This window comes from Pituophis catenifer, unplaced genomic scaffold (genome assembly GCF_029215685.1).
Source record: "Pituophis catenifer annectens isolate HBS135680 unplaced genomic scaffold, rPitCat1.0.hap2 SCAF_13, whole genome shotgun sequence".
Lineage (NCBI taxonomy): Eukaryota > Metazoa > Chordata > Lepidosauria > Squamata > Colubridae > Pituophis > Pituophis catenifer.
The window spans coordinates 360,173-383,113 of NW_027256893.1; the positions used below are offsets into that span (position 1 = coordinate 360,173).

The 22,941-nt window shown below is 39.2% G+C and overlaps 1 protein-coding gene across 1 annotated transcript in view; it reads left to right on the top strand.

Moving 5' to 3' along the window:
• The window catches only part of HYDIN (HYDIN axonemal central pair apparatus protein), a 422,362-nt gene that overhangs the window by 9,683 nt on the left and 389,738 nt on the right, over positions 1-22,941 (top strand). Inside the window, exons 4-9 of the mRNA XM_070952742.1 lie at positions 3,105-3,224; positions 6,613-6,747; positions 7,585-7,784; positions 10,093-10,217; positions 17,921-18,122; positions 21,832-22,015. Of these exons, the coding sequence (XP_070808843.1) occupies positions 3,105-3,224; positions 6,613-6,747; positions 7,585-7,784; positions 10,093-10,217; positions 17,921-18,122; positions 21,832-22,015 (966 nt within the window). The remainder of the gene's footprint in view (positions 1-3,104; positions 3,225-6,612; positions 6,748-7,584; positions 7,785-10,092; positions 10,218-17,920; positions 18,123-21,831; positions 22,016-22,941) is intronic.

Genomic DNA, 22,941 nt, shown 5'->3' on the forward strand with positions numbered 1-22,941 from the left:
TCCTGGACTCACGGCTGTCTTTGGAAGAGCACATGACGGCCGTGGCCAGGGGTCCGCCTGATTGCGTCCCTTTCTGGATCGGGACTCGTTAAATACGGTCACTCATGCTCTCGTTACTTCCCGCTTGGACTACTGCAATGCTCTCTACATGGGGCTCCCCTTGAGGAGCACCCGGAGGCTCCAGCTGGTCCAGAACGCGGCCGTGCGGGTGGTTATGGGAGCGACGTGGCGCTCCCATGTGACCCCCCTCCTGTGCGAGCTGCACTGGCTCCCGGTGGTCTTCCGGGTGCGCTTCAAGGTTTTGGTTACCACCTTTAGAGCGCTCCATGGCATCGGACCGGGGTATTTACGAGACCACCTTCTGCTACCAATAGCCTCTCACCGACCAGTACGCTCCCATAGAGAGGGGCTTCTCAGGGTGCCGTCAGCCAAACAGTGTCGACTGGCGGCCCCCAGAGGGAGAGCCTTCTCTGTGGGGGCACCTACCACCTACCATCTGGAACGAGCTCCCCCCGGAGATACGGAGGATCCCGGACCTGCGCACGTTTCCTCGTGCTCTCAAAACTTTTTTGTTTCAGCAGGCTGGCCTGGCCTAATTCTCCTTTTTTAAATTTTGAATTTGTTTGATTTTATAAATTGGGTGTTTTAATCTGTGTTTCGGCCAAAATATTTAATAATTTTAAGGGACTTTTAATATTTATATTATCTGTATTTTATCTTGGCTGTTCACTGCCCTGAGTCCTCCGGGAGTAGGGCGGTATAGAAATTTGATTAATAAATAAATAAATAAATATAATTGATTTATATTGAAATGTTGAATTTGTATTAAACAATTGTAATATTACATAATTAACCCACATTGATTATGATAATTACATAATCAATGTGAGGATGGATATAAAAATAGATGACAATGGGAAGGGTATAATATAGAATAGAAGGGAAAACATTGAATTTGATTAAGATTAGAGATGAGGATGAAGGGTAATATTGGTTTATAAATATAAACAAAAATAAATAAATAAATAAATAAATAAATAAATAAATAAATAAATAAATAAATATAGAAATTGTAAATTTAATTGAAATGACTAAACACTGTTTAAATTTGTGAACCAGCCAAATACTCTGTTCAAAGAAAATTCATTGTATGTTTGTATGTGTGTTTGTCTAAAAAAAAATAAAAAAAAATTTTTTTAAAAAACCCCCAAAAACATAGGTGCGTCTTATACTCCGGTGCGTCTTATACTCTGAAAAATACAGTATATTTATATTAAAAAAGAGAAGAGATGCCAAAGATAATATGAATTGTTTGAAAAATCCTAAGGCAAAATTTGATGTGGCATCCAGGAAGTGGGAGTGGAAAATGTGCACTTTTGTATGATCGGGACCATGTCTCAAAATGGCATCCTTGGAGTTGTGCCTATTGATGGCAGACATCGAAACAAGAACATTCAAATGGGGCTGTTTTTCATTTTACCCCATGCAATACCAATTTATTAAAGTGAACCTTCAATTTAATTGATTTCTGTTTAGCAGAATTTAGATGCATCTGAATAAGGTATGCCATGTGTTACATGCTCGGATGTATTCCTGTCTGCCACCTTATGCACATATGAAATGCCTGACATTACTGTAATAGAGGAACAGTTTGGTCTAGTGATTAAGGTTAGAAACCGGGATACTGTGAGTTCTAATACTGCTTTAGGATCTAGTCCCTAGAATATAGAGAACTAAGCCTCGGGGCTCTCTCAACTCTGGCCATATGGGGGTCTGGCAAATCTCTGGTGCTTTGAAGGGCCCTGTCAGAGGCAGAGGCAGCCAAAAGCTTTTCTCTCCAGGAAATCTCTGACTACTAGATAGCCCAGAAGATTTGATAGATTCCAAGCTGTAGTCCTCAGACATTGACTTATGTGATTGCTATATGTAGTTTTTCACACTTACCACTGTTGCAGCATCCCCATGGTTATGTGATTAATATTCAGGCACTTGACAACTGACATGCATTGATGATGGTTTCAGTGTCTCGGAATCATGTGATTCCTTTTTGTGACTCTCTGACAAGCAAAGTCAGATTCACTCAACAACCGGGTTCCTAACTTAACAACTGCAGGGATTCACTGTGGCAAGAAAAGTCGAAAATGGAACAAAATTCACTTAACAACCACGTTGCTTGGCAATGGAAATTTTGAGCTGAATAGTGGTTGTAGGTTGAGGACTGCATGTATTTGCTATTTGAGTATCTTGTAGGGAAAAAAATCAGGCCCACCTCATGCTTTGTGGCTTCCTTGGCAAGCTTGTGCTCTGCATGGCTAAGGAAGAACCGATGGCTGGATGAATCAGTGGCCTGGAGTGGCTTCATTCTGTGGCAGAAAGAATTAGGGCTGATTCCCAGCTGCTGAGATTTGGCTGCAGTAGCCAAGGGGGAGACTATTGTTCCCTAGGCCACAGGGTGGGAGCAACCTGGACTGCCCTCCTTCCAGTTAGATATGGTGAAGTGACAGGCTCAGGAGCAAAGGGCCTGACACTCCAATAAAGGAGAACAAATGGCCATTGGTTTTACCATCCCAAATTCATTTAATAAATTAGGAGAAACAGGTTCCAAACAGAATATCAGTTAACTAAGAATGAATTTTACACACTTTTAATTTGAATTTTATTTAGTTATTTAATTTATATCCCACCTTTATTTCTTTGATAAGGAGCTCAAGGGGGTAAATATATCTAAAATTCATTCTTCCTCCTAATTTTCCCACAACAATAACCTTATGAGGTTGGCTTGGCTGAGAGAGAGTCTTGTATTTTTGTTATGGATTGAACCAGTAGAGGCTAAACCAATTTCGTTGTATACATGATGTACAATGACAGTAAAGACTATTATTATATTATTATTTACTTACAAAGGCAGCTGTGAGTAACCTGAGTTGTTGACTGTGGCAAGGTTTTAAACCCACCTCACATTTTGGTCAAGTATACTGTTTTGGTCTATTTAATGGATATTATTGCCAATGTTAGCTACTCTTTACCTGATCCCTTAATGGTTATAGATACAGTGTATGCACTAAGCAGCCCCAGTATTTCTATCTGTTGCTCTGCATCTTCAGTTCTCCTCTGTTGATCTGGATCGGACTCTGTTTCAACCGTTCCCATCAGAAGTGGTTTTTCAAAACTATGCCTCTTGTGAGCTGTACGAAGTACCACTGATCCTGAGGAACAACGACAAGGTAGTCTTCATCAACAGAATTGGGATATAGTTTGTGGGAGGTGGGGGTCATGGGAGGAAAACCTCTTAGGTTTCAAAGATAAGAACTTTACAATGGGAGCTTTTCCTATGGATTGATAATCCTCCTGATAAGCTCTTTCAAGAGAAAGATTTGCTTTAATGCAACCTATTGAAAGATGAGCTATAACAATATATCTTTATTGTATTTTTCTTACTACTCTGAATTGAAAGATTTCCAGTTTTAATGAAAATTTAAGGCTTCACTCATACTTTGAACACGTCACTCTTAAAAATCCTAGCAAGATTATTTTAATTATTCTTTCTGGTTCCCATTTTGAGACTGCAGGGGCAGAAGGTTCAACTTCTGTACTGCCAGTTTTGTCCTCTGGAAGAACACTTGAATCGCAATGAACTATTTAAGGATGGAGAGAGTGAAGTAGAATTTCGTGCTATTGTTTATTTTTAAACTTCAGCCTCCTGGTTTTACTTCAACTGTCAGAATTTATTCTCGGGATCCTAAGATATTCAGACATTCTGTTGGGGTTGAGTTTTTATCAGAATAGCTGAGTTAATACAGTTATGTAGTACATTTTTTTACTTAATTGAACAATCGTAATGAGATTATATGGCTTCTGCATCCTTTATATTTGTAGTCACAAATAGTCCAGAATAATTTTCCTACCCTTCAAATGGGTATTTAGTTTCCTTCCAGTTTTATAATAAGTTACTTTACATTAATAAAATGCAGTGCAGAATTATTCTAATTCTTGTTATTTTTCTCATCATTTTTTTCTCAGTTAAGCAAAGAATTGCACAACATGTTAAGGTTATTTAATTTGTAATTATTTTGTCTTCTGTTATATTTCTGGAAAAATACATCCATCTCATCTGAAACTAACTCTTTTACCTTTTATCTTTAAAAAGATTATGCTAAAAGGGAATAAAGTTTAAACCTTATACTTAGAAGTCTTTCTATTTCCAATTTTAATCAAGTTGCTACCTTTGGAACTTCATTATAAAATCTGTGCAGTGGAAATAAGATAAAGAAAACCTTAATGCAACATTCCTGAACCATGCCAGCACTGAAATACAACTTCAAGAGCTTCTATGTTCGAATAGCATTTAAATTTTGCTGCAGAAAAGACAAATCTGTGTTTAGTATCCCCAGAAATATTATCTCCAAATAATGAGAAGTAGTGATTCCACTTATTTTGTTTTGATCAGACCCTCTCCTCTTGAATATTAAGTCCGTTTAGTGGACCACCTAAGAAGAATTCAACCATATTCAAATAGGTTCAGAGAAGTGCAGTGAGAAAGATGAGAGGCTTAGAAATTGTGCCTAGCTAATCTAAATGATTATGGCTTCTAGGATCACGTGAACTACATCTCTGGATATTGAAAGAACTAGCAGGGTAACTGCAGAACCCCTCTGGGAAAACAAGTATGGTCCCAGAACACTGGAGAAGGGCTAATGGGGAAGAGGCAGGACCTAAGAAATGACAGGCCCATGAACCTGACATCAAATACTTTGAATAGCCCTGCCTGTCAGTTAATTACTTAGTTCATTAGTTTACAGGAACCAATATATCTTGAACAATCGAAGTCACATCAATTTTGTGATCATCTTTTGTGACAGAGTTGTTAGCTTGATCAGGCAAATGCTGTAGATATAGTACATCTAACTTCCTCAGAGTTTTTGACAGTGTCTCTCAAAGCATCTTAACAACGTTGTCAAATTATGGCTTTGCGAACTCATTAGATAAATCCAAAGTTAGCTCAAAGATCACTGGAGGCTTTCAAGAAGAGACTAGACAGCCATTTCTTTGAAATGGTATAGGGTCTTCTGCGTCAGCAGAGGTTTGGACTAGATGACCTCTAGTCTTGGAAAATTGCTTCCAACTCTCTTATTTGTCTTATCATTTTCAAAGGTAGTTATAAATGGTGTTCAAGCTATCTGGAGAGACATCTCAAGTGGGATGGCACAGGTCTGTGAGCCTGGTGCTGTTCAGTGGTTTGATAAATAAAATGGATGAGAGAGTTGAGGAAATGGTTACCAATTCTGCAGATGATACAAAGCTAGTGTGGGTGTCTAATACTTGAAAAGGAAAAAGTTAAGGGAAACTCGAATGCAAGCTGGAAGTAAACAAATAGAATGAAATTTAACAGGGAGAAATGTAAAATCATGCATCTTGCTGGCATCTTGTTAAGAAAAATGAAAGAAAGATGTGCAGATTAAGGGAAATTTGCTCATGAGCGGCACTCAGGAGGAGGACTTTGGTGTACTAATGTACTAATAAAAGTCCAACATGTTCCAACAGTAGAAGGGAAATAAATAAAACACAATACAAACTAAACACAGAAAGGAAAATAAAAATAAAGAGAAGAAAAAGTGCAAGAAAAAAAAAAGAAACAGGAAAGAATAAAAAAAAAAAAGAAATATTTAAAAAAGTGACTTCTGATCATCATAAAAAGTACAAGGAGTAAGTCTTTACCCAAAAAGGTTACATGCAGGTATCTCTTCTTTCCCTTCACTGGAGATTTTCAAATAGGCTGGATAGGAAATGGTGTACTGAATCAGGCAGTAGACTTGATGACCTCTTAGGTTCTATAAAGAGAGATCCATGCACTCGGAAGCATCATGACTTTCTGATTGGCTCATTGGCTGAGTGGAAAGAAGCAGAATGATTAAGTCACTGAGACTAACAGTTAAAAGGGACCTTGGAGGGCTTCTAGTCCAACCCACTGCACAAGCAGGAGACCCTATCCTATTTCAGACAAGTGCCTGTCCAGTCTCTTCTTAAAAGCCTCTAGTGAACCCATAATTTCTGGAGGCAAGTCGTTCCACTGGTTAATTGTTCTAACTGTCAGAAAATTTCTCCTTAGTTCTAGGTTGCTTCTCTCCTTGATTAGCTTCCATACATTGCTTCTTGTCCTGCTTTCTGGTGCTTTGGAGAATAAATTCTTCTTTGTAGCAGCGCCTCAAATATCAGAAGACTGCTATCAGGTCACTGTCTATCAGGTCACTGCTATTAAGTTGGTTTAGTTGTGCATGACTTTATTTTGTTTGTTCTGGGTTAAATGTAAGCCTCTTAGAGTTAGTTGAGTGGACTGTGTAATTCTATTTGGTGTCCTCACCATACAAATCCCAGAATCGATCCAGTGGCAATCCAGGATGGTAAGATTATAGTGTAACAATAAATAATAAATAAAAAGGACTGCCCATTTGCCCGGGGCATTTTTTCTTGCTCAAGATGCCTGTTTGCTATGTCTTGAAGTGGGTTTAAATACTTCAATTGTCACCAGCCCCCCATTTACCAAACAAAAGCCCCACTGTTTTCTTGCAGTCTTGATTTAATCTGTTCACTGAATGCCTCCCTTACTTCCTGCAGATCCCACGGCTTGTAAAGATTGTTTGTGAGAGTTCACCTTACTTCAGAGTCATCAGCCCCAACGATGTGTGTAACAAAGTCGCACCTGGCATGCCCTCCACATTCCGCATTCTCTTCACTCCTGAGGAAAACAAGGTAACTCTTTTCTGATGCATCTACAAAGCCATTCTCTATAAATATGCCAACCCCCTTCCTCTGTTTCCCCCAGGCTGACAGAAAATCACTTTTGTCATAATGATTACAAAACTGGCAGACTGAATGCATGAATCCTAGCAGTACTAAAATACAAATCTGTGAAACACACAACATATGTATGTGTGTGTGCATGTGTGTGTGTGTGTGTGTGTGTGTGTGTGTGTGTGTGTGTGAGAGAGAGAGAGAGAGAGGGAGAGAGAGAGAGAGAGAGAAGGATGGTGGAAGCAATATTATGATGAAAGTAATGCATATACAAAGGAGGCAAGTCTTGGATTACAATAATACTTCCTTTATCTTGTCCTACTTCCCCTCCCCTTCTGGACACTGCTGCCTTTAAACAAGATGACAGAGAATTAGTCTTAGAAGAGAAGATAGACAGAAACTGATCTGACTGGTTTAGTTAACATGTATGAAGAGAGCCATGGGTTATTAAACAAGCCTCAATAGCAGGCTTTGTACTTGTATTGACTATCTATCTACAATGAATATCTGTATTGCAAGAAGATTGCTAGATATTTCCAACTTTCTATGAGTTTGTGGAGATTCTCCATACTTCCCTATCCTTGCAAACTGTGTTTTTTCCCATAACATCAATTTATACATTGCTTTTTGCTCTATAAATTTTTCACCTCTCCTTTTGAGAAACTCATCAAGTCCAACAACCAAGATTCTGCTCCCAAGTGTGGTCATAAGACGAAGACTACCTATTTGCAAGGGCCCTGAACTGTAAGGGTCATGGAGGGATTTCTCATTTTTCACATTCTTCTTTCTACCCAGGATTATTTCCATGAATTAACTTGCATTACTGAGAGGGAAAAATTCATTGTGCCTATCCGAGCAATTGGTGCCCGAGGCATTTTGGATTTCCCAGACCAACTGAATTTCTCTACATCTCCCGTCAAGTACAATACACAGAAAACCCTGCTTGTTCGGAACATTGGCAACCGAGATGCCTACTACCAGATTACCACCCAGAGGTGAGGTCTTGAATTTTCTCCCTAGGCCGAAAGGGTTAGGCAAGGGAAATATACATCAGCAATAAGTTTGCCAGTGGTTTGGATTTTTATCTTCCAAAATAACAGATTTGACAGATATAGAGGCATAGTGCACCAAAAGCCTCTTTTGTGCTATGTTAGAAAGTGCCCATCCTGAGCTACAAATGTTCTCTTCTATTCAATATCCGGTGGCTTTGAGCAGCACTTAAAGTAAAGCTAAAGGTTCCCCTGCACATGTGTGCTAGTCGTTTCCGGTTCTAGGGGTGGTGCTCATCTCCTTTTCTAAACTGAAGAGCCAGCACTGTCCAAAGACGTCTCTGTGGTCATGTGGCCGGCATGACTCAACACCAATGGTGCACGGAGCACTGTTACCTTCCCATCAAAGTGGTGTCTATTTTTCTACTTGCATTTTTTACATGCTTTTGAACTGCTAGGTTGGCAGAAGCTGGGACAAGTAACGGGAGCTCACTCCATTGAGCAGCACTTAACCTCCTTCAAAACAGTGGCTCTGCTCAAGTATTCCAGCAGGCCATGAATCTGAGTGAGTTTGCTTCTTGCTCACACTTGCCACCTTCCTTGCCACCCTCCTCTTGTGGGTCAACCCCCTCCTGTGCTTCCAGATGAGGCAAACAGTGGTTTACCACTAACTAATGTAGCAATGAAAAGGGGGAAGTGACGCCATGAGAAGAGTAAACTCCCCTCATATGCGTCTGAATGAGGCTTCTTTGAAAGCCAAGTTCCATTTATTTATTTATTTATTAGTTTGTCAAACATGTACAAGATAGCAGGTATGAATATGAACAAGGACACAAACGAAGGAAATGAATACAGATAAATGGGGACAGTAGGATAGGGATGGTAGGCACGCTGGTGCGCTTATGCACGCCCCCTTTATGGACCTCTTAGGAATGGGGTGAGGTCCATGGTAGATGGTTAAGGTTAAGGTTGAAGCTGAACAATTTTCTATTCTGTTAAATTTTATTCTATTACTTTCAGTTCATTTCTCTTTGTCTTGATCATTTAGAATTTTATTTTTGCTTTCTACAAAATTTACTATCCCAATTCATCCTCAATATTTATTATTTATGCGGAATTTATTTTTTCATTGCCTTGGTTTATACTTCTCTAGGTGATTAACAAATCAAATCATAATAATGCAAATCATAAACAAATAAATTCCTTTAAACACAGTAAGCTTTAAAATAGCTCACTGGTGATCAGCTAGGAAATGAAATATGGTTGGATCTAATGGAAAAGTCCTAGTTTAAGCCTCCAAAAGCTGGCTAAAGTTGGGGTTAGTCGGATACATCAGAGAGTTAGGGCAAGCAATGGAGAATCATTTCTTCCAGGCCCCTTTATCCCCAAGCAGAGCAAACCTGAGGCATTCCTTCCCAAACAAAATGACAACCCAGTGATTCATAGTTCATGTGAAAGAAGAGATCCTGTAGCTCTTTTGAGAGAGGGTCCCTCTTATGCTACCTTGCTTGAGATAGCCAAAGGAAATAATCTGCAGGTGAGCTGAAGAATAAATTCAGCCGAATGTCCTGTTCTGATGGGCAGGTATGAGCATGAATGCATGATATTTCTCTGGCCAGTTTAGATTGCAATGAAGTTAACATATAATGAAATTGTAATGAAAAATAAAGCTTCCAGAAGGCTACGGTGAGACCTCCAGGCTGCAGCACAGAAGCATTTATACCTTCAGCAGTAACAGAACTTGCAGTGTGCTGCCCTCAATGGAAAAGTTGGGATAAATGCAGAGCTGCGTCTGTCTTGAAAATCACCCATGTTGAACTATATAGCACAGTCAAACACGAGCACAAGAAATGTCTTTTGACATTTGTATTATGTATGTGATAAACTGTTTTGTGTTACTGCCATAAAATATTTTGTAAAATTTCAATTTTGGACATATCCTATAAATTAGCCCTTGTTTGAAAAAGGTCCTACAGTGCAGTATTTTGTTCATTTAATGGCTATAAAGAGAATTTTAGTAGTAGATAGAGAGGAAAAAAACTGTGATTGCATCCTGGTTTGTATCTGTGGGGACTGCTGTGTAAAAATATATAGAAGTAAAACAGGGAAGGGTGCTGTGATTGAGGTGGGGAGACAGGTGTGATTCGTGCATAAGTCTGATTGAAACCGTTGTTTCAATGTGAGAAGAGAAAGAACTTCTTGTAAAGTTCTTGTAGGACTCATCTACTGTCGATTTCACTTCCAGCCACCATTTTTTGATGTATAATTTAATCAGATAAACCTGGCCATAATATGTTCCTTCTTTGCATTACAGACCATTTTCTGTCAAACCGTCCATTGGGACTCTTGGAATAAATGAAACCACACAATTCACTATTGACTTTTATCCAGAAAAAAGTGGCAACCACTGTAAAGACCTTGTTATACATTATGATACAGGTAAGAACAGGGAAATCATTTTTTTTTCCATTTATGGTATCTTGAGATTTCAGAGTCTGGATCCTAGCAGTGTGTCCTACAATTATTCCTTTTTTAGTTCATAATACTAAAGTGACCTATGATTACCTTTCATTGCTGGATTAGATTTTCCTTGCAACTGATGATACTGTAGATAAGCCACTCCCAATGAGAGAGAAACTCTGCCATCTACTCTGAGAACTGTTAGGGAGATGTCTTCACCCTCCTCCTCTCACACAATATACCAGCACTACGCTGCCTCTTATTCCTCTGGAATGCACCCCTTCCCTCCAGGAAATTCAAAATACAGGTAGTCCTTGACTTACAACCATTTTGTTTAGTGATTGTTCAAAGTTAGAACAGCACTGAAAAAAATGACTTATGACACTATCAACTGTTCGACTAGTGAATCCAAAATAAGAAAACACTCTCGGGAGCTTTGAAGTAAAACTTTATTAGATACACCATTTTTGGTACTGAAGAATCAAAACCAGCTCTGGTTTTCCCGTGCAAATACTTGCATAGTTAAACAACAACTTCCCTTTCTCTCCACCCCTGGATGATCACATTGCCCAATTATGAGATGTTCTTTTGTTATGGGAACAGTCCATCTCTTTCTCAAACACCTGCAATGGTGACCTTGATGGTTGCCAGGCTCTCATGATCTACGCACACATTCTCAACATTCTATTTGCCCCTTCCCTCCCCCCAGTTCATTGGCAAATTGAAAAATGTTAAGGTTTGAAAGAAACAAAGTGACGGACTGCTTTTCAAACTTACGACCACTGCTGCATCCCCATGATCATGTGCTCAAAATTCAGATGCTTGGCAGTTGACTCATATTTATGATGTTTGCACCATCCTGGGGTCATGTGATTCCCTTTTGTGATCTTCTGACGAGCAAGGTCAGTGGGGGAGCCAGAGTCACTTAACAATTATGTTACTAACTTAACAACTGCAATGATTGACTTCTGGTTTGGCATCGCGGCGAGACAGTTGGGGAATTAGTGGGCTCTTATGAGCTCCGCGAAAACCCCAGCTGGGGTCTGTGGACCAGAACTGTCCTGCAGGGGAAGAAAGAGAGGCACCTCAGACGACCAAGAGGAACAGGCAAGTTCCTCAAAGGTCAGAGGGAACTCTCTGTGACTCGGCAGCGGGGGATGGCAGCCATGGCGGCTGCCACGAAGCTGGAACAACCGGACTAAGTATAGAGCTGGAGAGAGGAGAGGAACGGAACAGAGTTTTTTGAAGCCAGGTGAGTGACAGTCAACCCAGGCATGAAACAAAAACAAGGGAAACATCTTTCAGTTATAAGACCTCTAATGATAAATAGCAGCTAAGGCGCGAGGGTGCAAAGAAGACTTTGAAATGTAACTTTAAAGAGACAACAACCCGATAGAAAATTGATTTTTGAATAAACTATTTGGAAACCTTAAACAGTTAGATAATGGTCAAAGGATTGGAAAAAAATAAAGAGATCTTTTTTTTTCTTTCTTCGTTCTTTTTAAATTTTAAGAAAAACAAAGAGAATGGATAATAAGCTTTAAAAAAAAGTGATGTACAAATAAAAGGAAAAAAAGGGAGAAAAAAGAAGTGAAAAGAGCTATTTAAATTTGGACTGGACTTTAAATAAGATTTGATACTTTTAAACCTAAAAGAAAAAGAAAAGCTAAATAAGATTCTTATGTAATTGAAACAAAATGGATACTTTTTAAACAACCGGAAATTGTGGATTGCAGAGAGACACTATCTGGAGTAAAAAGAAATATTGCAACTTGGTTTTTGTTCTGGAAAATGTGGACTTCACAGATAACATCCGTGAGAATTTATGGGGAAGGATTTTCTTGTCTACAGAAACTTGACTTTGAGAGAAAAAAAAAATAAAAAGAAGCTATCATAACAGAACTCTTATAATTGGAATAATATTAACTTAAAAAGGAAAATGGCGCAGGAATTAGAGAAGGAACAAATTGATCTATTTGACTTGGACAATGGAAATAAGAGAAATAATTATAATATTGCACATAGGATAAAAATTCGAGGATACAGAAGCTGAAATGGAGTATACATAAGTGGACAAGAAAATGAAGAAGGAGGAATAAGAGATAGACGTGGAGAATAAAGAAGATAAAGTCAATGTGTTTAAATTACTTACATAAATAAGTAATTGATCATGTGAATAGTAATAAAAAGGAGGTCTCTGGAGATTATATTGAGATTATAACATAATGATGATTACACTAGGATTAACAGTGAATGATAAAAGAATAAAAGGTTGGAAGATATTAAGGAAAATAAAAACGTTCAGGACTTGGATTTATAAAATGACTATATTGAGATTAATAAATGTGAGAAGAAACATGTTACAGATACTTAGAAATGAAATATGGATTGAAGTTAAAACATACAAGAAATAGACTATGTTAAAAGAAAATATATTAATGGATATAATGAATCAATTTTTTATTAAGATGTTAGAAGGTATTACTTGAGAAAATTGATGGCTATAATAACTGGGATGTTGTTTAAATAACTATAACAATTGTAACAGTTTGAATACTTTTAATAATGTATTTATTTAAGTAAAAGATTATTATGCTGGGATTAACAGTAGAATGACAAAAGAAGGTTTCTAGAGATTACACTGGGATTTACAGTGGGAAAAAAATAAAGATGATTACACAGATTAACAGTGAAAAAAAAAGATGATTACACTGGGATTAACAGTGGAAAAAACAAAGATGATTACACTGGGATTAACAGTGGAATAAAGATGATTACACTGGGAATAGCAGTGGAATGATAAAAGGAAAGGTTAAATTAGACTAAGTAAAAAGAAAATATAATAATGGATATAATGAATCAATTTTTATTAAGATGCTGGATGGTATATTTGAGAAAACTGATAGCCATAATAATTGGGATAAAAATGTTCAATTTATTACAATTGTTATACATATGTATAACAATTGTAATAAGTTGAACATTTATTACTTAAGCAAAAAAGAAAAGAAAAATTGAAACAATATATGATTATGATTTATAAACAAAAATTACTTAATTGGTGTTTATAAGATTTAAATTTGATAAAGTAATACTGGAATAAAGATTTAATGAGAACTATATGAAGTAATAAATAAATGTAAGGAAGTTTTAGAAATGGAAATAATTTTGACATGTATAAACATGTTATAACTGTATTGTTAACAGTGAGGACTTAGGGTAAGAATTGTGAAATGTATGGGGTATTAATTGTTAAGATTTAAGGTGGGTTAATAGAAGGGTTGTTGTTTTTTGATTAAGTAAATTTGAGTAAATTTTTTCTATGATGGTATTAGTTGGAATATGTGATTTAAGACTAAGAAATAAGTGATATGACAAAATAGAATATATAAAATTTGGTTAAAGATGACAAAAAATTGAACAAATTGATGACTGGATCAAAGCTCTGTTCCGAAAAGATGTAATTTGTGTGTTTGAAAAAAAAAATAAAAAAAACTTTTTGCAAAAAAAAAAAAAAACAACTGCAATGATTGAGGCAAGAAAGTTTGTAAAATGGGACATGACTCACTTCACAAGTGTTCTGCTTAACAATGAAATTTTTGGGCTTAATTGTGGTTGTAAATTGATGACTACCTGCACTACATTCTTTCACATCAAGAGAGACCTTTAATTACTTAGGGTTTCCCCCAGAGTATTGCACCCTTTGTTCTTGTTTGATCTTGGTTGGGGGTTCTTGGGGGGGGGGTAACAAAGGGGTTGAATTGCCTCCACTTCTATATAATGTGCTTGACAATGGATGTCCATTTGGGAAATAGTTTGGTGATCTTTTTAGGTTTCATGAGCATCAACAACTGTTTTTCCAAATCTCCAAATCTCAAAAATTTGCTTTTTTGATCAATGTGTGAAGATCAGACTTTGATAATCCATATTCAGAATGCTGTTCTTTAAATAAAGCAGAACCTCCCACCTTCCCACCAGATTATCACCCATTGATTAAAACAATTGACACTAATTTCCCCTTCAAATGAACTATAATCCTAAAGCAGGGTATCAAACTGGCAGCCTGTGGGCCAGATGCTCCATGTGCAGGCCACATCCACTCCAGCTCCATGAAGGGGAAAAACATTGCAAAACGTCACGTGATGGCAACATGATGCCGCCAGTTTGAGACCCATGTCCTAGAGGTTCACTTACTTATACAAGCATAATGTTTTTGACTTATTTAATTATTATTTTATATTGGTTAATCTTTAGTGAGATTCACAGCCTTTGAGGCTGGTTAATAGCTCAGCAGCTCGAGTCCTAACCAAGGACCTAGGAACTGTTAAGGTATCGTCGGAGGATGTAAGCTGTTCCGAGTAAGGTGGTTTTTTGTAGAGTCAAAATGTTCAAGTTCGACAAATTTAGAATTTCTAAATAGCGGGGTAGCCCTTTGGGTATTGCTCCGAGGGCTCCAATTACAATCGGGACAACACACGATTTCTTTTTCCACAGTCGCTCAACTTCAATTTGTAAGTCCCGGTACTTTGTGATTTTTTCTTGCTGCTTATCTTCAATTCGTGCATCACCAGGTATTGCAATGTCAATGAACCATACTTTTTTCTTTTCAACTATTGTTATGTCAGGTGTGTTGTGGACCAAGTGCCTGTCAGTCTGAATCCTAAAGTCCCACAAGATCTTGAGTTTCTCATTCTCTAAAACTTTCTCAACCTGATGTTCCCAGTGGTTTTTGCTGTACTCAAATCCAAACTTCTGGCACAATTTCCAGTGAATGATTTTAGCAACACGGTCATGGCGTTGTAGGTAGTCAGTTTGTGAAATTTTGCTGCACCCACTGATCAGGTGGTCGACTGTTTCATCTTTCTCATTGCAGAGGCGGCATTTGCTGTTGGTAGTAACATGTTGAATTTTTGCCTTCATACAGTTTGTGGCTAGGGCTTGTTCTTGAGCTGCCAAAATAAAGTTTTCAGTTTCTTTTTTCAGTACTCCTGATCTTAACCAGTTCCAAGTTAGTTTCTGGTCAGCTTTGCCTTCAATACTTTTCAAGTATTGGCCATGCAGAGCTTTGTGTTTCCAATTTTCAGCTCGCTGCTCAATTACTTCTTTCTTATATTCTGCTTTTGTTTTAGTTGTCTTTAAAAGGCCTCCTTTATTTACTTCCTTAATCATTGGTTCTTCACTTTTCTGGATGTAATCATTCAAGCTGCATTTTTCTTCTTCCACAGTCTGCTTTACTTGTAGGAGTCCTCGACCACCCTCTGCTCTTGGTAAATATAATCGGTCAACATCACTTTTAGGGTGCAAGGCATGATTCATTGTCATAAGCTTCCTTGTTTTTCTGTCCAAATTGTCTAACTCCATCTGGGTCCAGTCAATTATTCCTGCAGAGTATCTAATCACAGGTATAGCTCAGGTATTTATGGCTTTTATGATGTTTCCTCCACTCAATTTGGACATTAATATCTTTCGAATTCGCCGAATGTACTTGGCTGAAGTTAATTCCTTGACTTTATTATGCATTAAGTCAGAGGCTTCTAAAATCCCCAAGTACTTGTAGCCTTCTTCTGATTTTACTGCCTTTATCATTTCTTCATTCTCTAGTTCTATTCCATCCTCTTTTATGATCTTGCCTGCTTTGGTTGCTATTGTTGCACATTTGTCAATTCCAAACTGCATACCACTGTCTTGGCTGAATTCTTTTGTGTTTTCAATTAATAAATTCAGTTCAGCTTTTGTTTTACCAAACAGCTTCAAATCATCCAAGTACATCAAGTGCGAGATTTTCAGTCCTTTCTTTGCAAGTTCGTATCCACAGTTCATCTTCTTCAAAATGATTGTCAGTTGTAGCATTGAGAGTATAAAAAGTAGGGGTGAAAGGGAATCGCCCTGGAAAATGCCTCGTTTAATTTCAACTTCACCCAGTTCTTCTTCATTAGCCATAAGTTTTGTTTTCCAGAGGTTCATTGAAGATTCCATGAATTTTTGTATGTTGCTGCTGATGCCTAATATTTCCAGGCATTTCTTGATCCAGCTATGGGGAACTGAATCAAATGCTTTCTTATAGTCTATCTAAGCCATGAACAGGTTGGTTCGTCTTTTCTTTGAGTTCTTTAGGATTAGCTTGTCGATCAGCAATTGATCTTTTGTTCCTCTTGAGTTTTTGCAGCATCCTTTCTGTTCTACAGGAAGCAAGTTATTTCTTTCCAGGTATCCATAGATTTGGTTTGCAATGATACCAGTAAGAAGCTTGTATGTTGTTGGCAAGCAGGTGATTGGCCTATAGTTTCCAGGGTTCTTTCCTTTTTCTTTATCTTTTTGGATCAAAAATGTCCTTCCAGTTGTCATCCATCCATCATTTTCAGGTGTTTTTAAGATCTGGTTCATCTGGGTTGGCAATCTTTTGTGCAGACTTGTAAGTGCCTTTAACCAGAAGCCATGCAGCTCATCCGGTCCAGGTGCACTCCAGTTCTTCACTTTTCTTGACTGTCTTTGCACCATTGCTTTTGTTATTTTCACGTCTTCCATTTTATGCACTTTAATAGAGTCCTCAACCTGTTTGATCCATTTTGCATTTCTGTTGTGCTTCTTGTTGTTTTCCCACAAATTCTTCCAGAATTTCAGAGCTTTCTCTTTATCAGGCTTTTCATTTGTTGTTACTCCATTTCCATTTTCTAAATTCTTATAAAACTGGTGCTGATTTGCTCTAAACTGTGAGTTTTCCTTGAACTGAGTTACTCGGTTTTCATACCTTTTAATCTTTTCAGCAATGGCAACAACCCTCTGCTTCAGCTCTTCAATTACTACTGCAATCTCCTTATTCCTTAGATCGTATCTTGCTTCCAGGCTGCTTTTGACCTGCTTGTTCTTTAGCTGACCTTGCCTTAGGTTTTTCAAGTTGCTCAAATCTCCACGTACTTTTTTGATCTTCAATTCTAACCGAATTTTTCACTTAGGCTTCCCCTTCTTGCCTCTTTGGTTCTTTTGTATTTTCAACCCCAGTTCTTTGGTGGTTATGACAGCTGCTGCATACATCAGTTGGTTAGTTTCGGCTAATGTAGTGGTTCGAATAGTTTGCACAGCCTCATTGACCTTTTTTAGTACATTTCTCAATTCTTTCCGGTTCACTTGGTTCAGCTTTGGCAAACGTGTTCTTTCATCATCTTCCATTTGGTGCTTTATTTTTCCAGCTAATTGAGCACTATCTGTTGGTGTTTGTTCTTTAGTGCTTCCTTGTTCTTTATCTTCATCCATTTCAGTATCCTCTTCTTCCCTTTCTTCCTCAATTTGGTTTTGAGTCTGGAAATCATTCTTGATGTTACTCTTCTTTGTTGTTGTACTCAGACCATTAATTGCTTTCTCTTCTATTGCTATTAATTCTTCTGTAGTGAAAAATGTTATTGTTATTATTATTATTATTATTATTATTATTATTATTATTATTATTTAATTGAATTCTCTCTATTTTTAGGATGTGTGTATGAATTTTTTCGGTCATATTTGTGCAGAAATATTGAAAATTCAAAAGGTTTCATAAACTTGGTTGTGCTAAAAAATTAATTTAAAGAATATGGTTCTTTGCTTGAATTACTGTAAAATAAAATCATGTTTTGTGAAATTAAATCAAATGCTTTTTACAAGACATAGCTAACTTTGTTGATTTTACAATTTTCTGACCTTCCAAGGAGAAGACATTCATGTCAGTTTATATGGAGCTGCTACAGATGTCAATGTGAGACTGGATAAGAACTCCTTGACAATCGAGAAGACTTATATCACTTTAGCAAACCAGAGGTCTGTGGTCATACACAATCGGAGTGATATCATTGCACATTTTCAGTGGAAAGCATTTGCAACACATGAAAAGGAAGAAGAGAAAAAACAGACGTAAGTTTGGTATGATATCTTGTTTTTGAGTAATGGACTATTTATTAAATGTGTTGCAAATTTTACAACACATAGCTGTTTATAATATTTTTGTGTTTCATTTTTTTATCCAATTGCAGAATTCTATATTTCTCCCTATTTTTTTCCATCATATTCATTTCAACACTCTACTCACTCTCAGCCTGTTGGTTGAAAATTTTCTTTATTTAGAAGCAACCTTGTTTTTTCCTGCAGATAATGGCTGCATAACTACTAAACTTAAAAATATCATTAATTGCTTTATCATAAATTGCCAATTCACGTTGTCAAACGCCTTCTGTGCAAGAAACATCAGCGCCATTTGTTTTTCTGGATGTGCTTCATAATATTCTAATTTGTCTTGATATCCTAAAACATCACTAAAGAATAATTCTTTGCAAGCATAAGGAGAAAAATAATCCAGAAAGGCTTTTTCAAAGGCAACACAAAAACGTTTAAAAGCTTACATTTTTGTAGTTACACGCTTGGGAGACTGATAATTGGTTCAATGAGGGCAGGATCCTAAGCAGATGTGTTCTGCAAGGGAAAAGAGCGCTCAAAGATTACAAAGAATGATTCTGTGATCATTTCTGCTACCTGACCAGGAAGCCTTGAATTTGTTTAAATTAGCTAAGTGTGGTCTGTGATTGTAATAAAGATTGATTGATTGAGAATCATAGAATCAAACTCATAGAGATGGAAGAGACTTTAGAGGCCTTCTAGACGAACATCTTGTTTAGGGCAGGAATTCTCATAACCTCAGAAAAAATGATGGCCAACCTTTGTTTTTTATTTTATTTATTTAATTTGTATACCGCCCTTCTCCAACAGGACTCAGGGCGGTGAACAGCCATGGTAAAAATACAACATATAAAATTTAAGAACAAATTAAAAAACATTAAATACTTTTCGCCGTCAATTTAAAATAACCCAATTAAAACCAATTATAAATTTAAAACTGTAAGGATGGGGTCAAGCCAGCCCGGCTAGATGGAATAGATGTGTTTTCAGGGCCCGACGAAAAGTCTGGAGGTCTGATATCATGCGTATCTCTGGGGGTAGGTTGTTCCAGAGGGCAGGTGCCGCCACAGAGAAGGCTCTCCCCCTGGGGGTCGCCAGCCGACATTGTCTGGCCGACGGCACCCTGAGGAGGCCCTCTCTGTATGAGCGAACTGGCCGGTGGGAGGCTATTGGCAGCAGAAGGCGGTCTCGTAAATACCCCGGCCCTAAGCCATGGAGCGCTTTAAAGGTGGTCACCAACACCTTGAAGCGCACCCGGAAGACCACAGGAAGCCAGTGCAGCTCGCACAGGAGAGGTGTCACGTCTCGCCCCATCGCTCCCATAATCCCCCGCACGGCTGCATTCTGGACCAACTGGAGCCTCCGGGTGCACCCCAAGGGGAGCCCCATGTAGAGAGCATTGCAGTAGTCCAGGCAGGAGTCCCGATCTAGAAAGGGACGCAACTGGTGTATCAGGCAGACCTGATAAAAAGCCCCCCTGGCCACGGCCGTCATATGCTCTTCTAAAGTGTATCCAGGAGGACGCCAAAGTTGCGAGCCCTTTCCGTGGGGGCCAATGATTCGCCCCCAATAACCAGCGATGGCGCCAGCTGGCTATATCGGGACGCCGGAAGCCACAGCCACTTGGTCTTGGAAGGGTTGAGTCGGAGCCTGTTTCTCCCCATCCAGGCCCACACGGCCTCCAGGCACCGGGACATCACTTCAAGGGCATCGTTGGGGTGGCCTGGGGTGGAGATGTACAGCTGAGTGTCATACTGATGGAACTCCACCCCAAAGCCATGGATGATCTCACCCAGCGGCTTTACATAAATGTTGAACAGAAGGGGTGAGAGGACCGACCCTTGCGGCACCCCACAAACAAGGCGCTTCGGGGTCAACCGCTGCCCCCCTGCCAACACAGATTGCGACCGGTCAGAGAGATAGGAGGAGAACCACCGCAAAACGGTGCCCCCCCACCCCCAACCCCTCCAACCGGTGCAACATGATACCATGGTCGATGATATCAAAAGTCGCTGAGAGATCTAACCGGACCAGGATAGAGGAGCATCCCCTATCCCGAGCCCTCCAGAGATCATCCACCAACACGACCAATGCTGTTTCCATGCTGTACCCAGGCCTGAAGCCGGACTGGAGCAGATCTAGATAGACAGCTTCATCCAGGTACTGTGGAAGCTGCCGCGCCACCACACTCTCAACAACCTTCGCAATAAAACGAAGGTTGGAGACTGGACGATAGTTAGCCAAAACAGCTGGATCCAGAGAGGACTTCTTGAGGAGGGGCCTCACCACCGCTTCTTTCAAGGCGGCCGCTAGGACACCCTCACTCAAAGAAGCGTTAATAATCCTCTGGAGCCAGCCTCGTGTAACCTCCCGGGAGGCCAGCACCAACCAGGAGGGACACGGGTCCAATAAACATGTGGTTGCGTTCAGCCGTCCCAGAATCCTGTCCACGTCCTCGGGAGCCACAGGATCAAACTCCTCCCAGATAACACTCTCAAGACCTGCCTCAGTCATCTCGTCTGGACTTACCCAGTCAGAGGCCAGGCCTTCCCGAATCTGAGCGATCTTGTCATGCAGATACTGCACAAAATCCTCAGCTTGACCCTGGAAGTTTGAAAACCTCCAGTGACAAAACATCATAATCCCAGGAGACAGTCTGTTCCACTGCTTAAATCCTTATTATTTTGAGTCTGTAAAGCTTCTATTATCTAAAGATCCTTGTCCTCCCTTTAGGAGCCTTGGGGAATAAATCCACACCCTGTAATCATCTTTCAAGCATTCAGTGGGGCATGAAAAGATATATACAAAAGACAGATGCAAAATAGGTTTTGTATCTTTTAAAAAGTCCTGTTCTCTCACCATTATTGATTAGCAATTTATCACTTTCTTCTTGCATTCTATGATTTTTTACTCTTATTTCTAATAATGAAAGAGCACATTTTTTTGCTGTTTTTGGTATCCCTCACAAACCTTAGGTCGTTTTGAGCTTTAGCCTTCTAGATATAGTTTCTGCTGTTTCTAGAAACTACTCTCTTTTTTAGATATTTTACCTTCTTAACATTTTCTGTACATGTCTCGTTCTTTCCTTGGCTTTTGGGAGAGCTTTTGAATATATACGTACTGACCTTCTTAAATTTCTTTCCATTTTTTTCTTGTGTGGGGTTTTATTTGTATGTATTTCTGCCCTCCTTATTTCCTTTTATGAGAGCTCTGTTAGTCTTAATGGCTAAGGTGCTGGACTGGAGAAGAGACACCTGAATCCTGACTCTTTTTTAGGCTGGGCAACCAACCGAGTGACTTTCACTCATTTAACCTCAGGAGAAAAGCTGCATGGATTTGTCCCCAGGGCTGCCAGGAGTCAAGGTGCCTCTAGGGCACAAACAAATCCCCATGCAGAACTCATTTCACAGAATTTCCCATTCATTCTGGACAAGTTTCTCCTTTAGGATTTTAAGTCATTGGAGACAACATACCAGTTTATCAAACTCTGCTCTCCTATGGTTCACCTCCTCACAGATCCAGTCCTTTTCAGTTATCGCTCCTTTGAATATTATGAATGCAAAGATAAACAGTGATTCTCATGGTGTCAGTCCCCTTTGGTTCTTAACCAAGCATTCTTTGGAGTCTGTTACAAAATACGATATTTCATCTCTTTCTTCCTGGGGCTTAGGATGTGTCGAACCCTGCAGGCTGAACAAAACAGTGTGCTTGATCAGCTTCTGGTGGAATGTAACATGAATCCCGCACTTCGTGAGCATCTCTCCACTGTCACCCGTACCTTTGAGAACCGACGGGCAACTGTCCATGAAGATGCAATGCTCTTCAACAATAAAGTCTTCTCCATTGAGCCTCTGGTGAGAAATACCATATGACCAGGGGGTGGGGAGGGGCAAGGGAATAGGGTGGTACAATATATTTTTTTAAAGTTCTTCAGATGTTTTTTATGTAGAGCAGAGCCTTCATTAGGGACCTGAGGGCTCAGATGTGAAAGTTGAAGGAGAGGCATTCCTTCAGATGCTGGAGTGGTGGTGGTGTGTGGATGGCTATGTCAAGCACCAGGGAAATAAAGAGATTCAGGCAGTTCAAATGTGAATAAAGATTTATTGTAAACCTAAGCTCTCTACAAGAATCCGAACTACTAATGGTTAAGGGAAATTAGTGGGAGTTAAGAATAGAAAGGAATTCAAGGTGGGCTGGAGTTAGATCTCTTGTGTGCATGAAGGGACTCATGATGCATTTGACCCCCTTCTTCAGGCTCAGCCTGGTCATCCCCTACAGCCCTTTTCATCTAATACAGCGGTTCTCAACCTGGGGGTCGCGACCCCTTTGGGGGTCGAACGACCATTTCACAGGGGTCGCCAAAGCCCTCTCTCGCCCCCCCCATGCCTTCACTCACCCTCACCCTCTGTCTCTGTTGGATCGCCCGGTCGCCGTTCGCTTACCCCGCCCACTTCCAATCTATTGCTGCCTCCGGAGTCCCAGCTGATGGCTAGAGGGAAAAAAAACTTTAAATTCTTGCCGCGGGGCTTCAAAGAGCTAGCTGCAAAGAGGTAAATTCCTGGAGCAAATTTTTTCCCCCTAGCTATGCTGAAAAGCGAAATTGAAAGTAAAGAATGGTCTTTGCTGCAACGTGACAAAATGAGGCAAAACTGCAAACAATGGGAAATTTAGGGCAAGAGGAGGTTCAAGATTTTAAAACACAAAAGAAAAAAAGCTCTATTTAACTAGGGAATTGTAATAATTGAGATACTATTAATTGCATATTGTGTTGAAAGCAGAA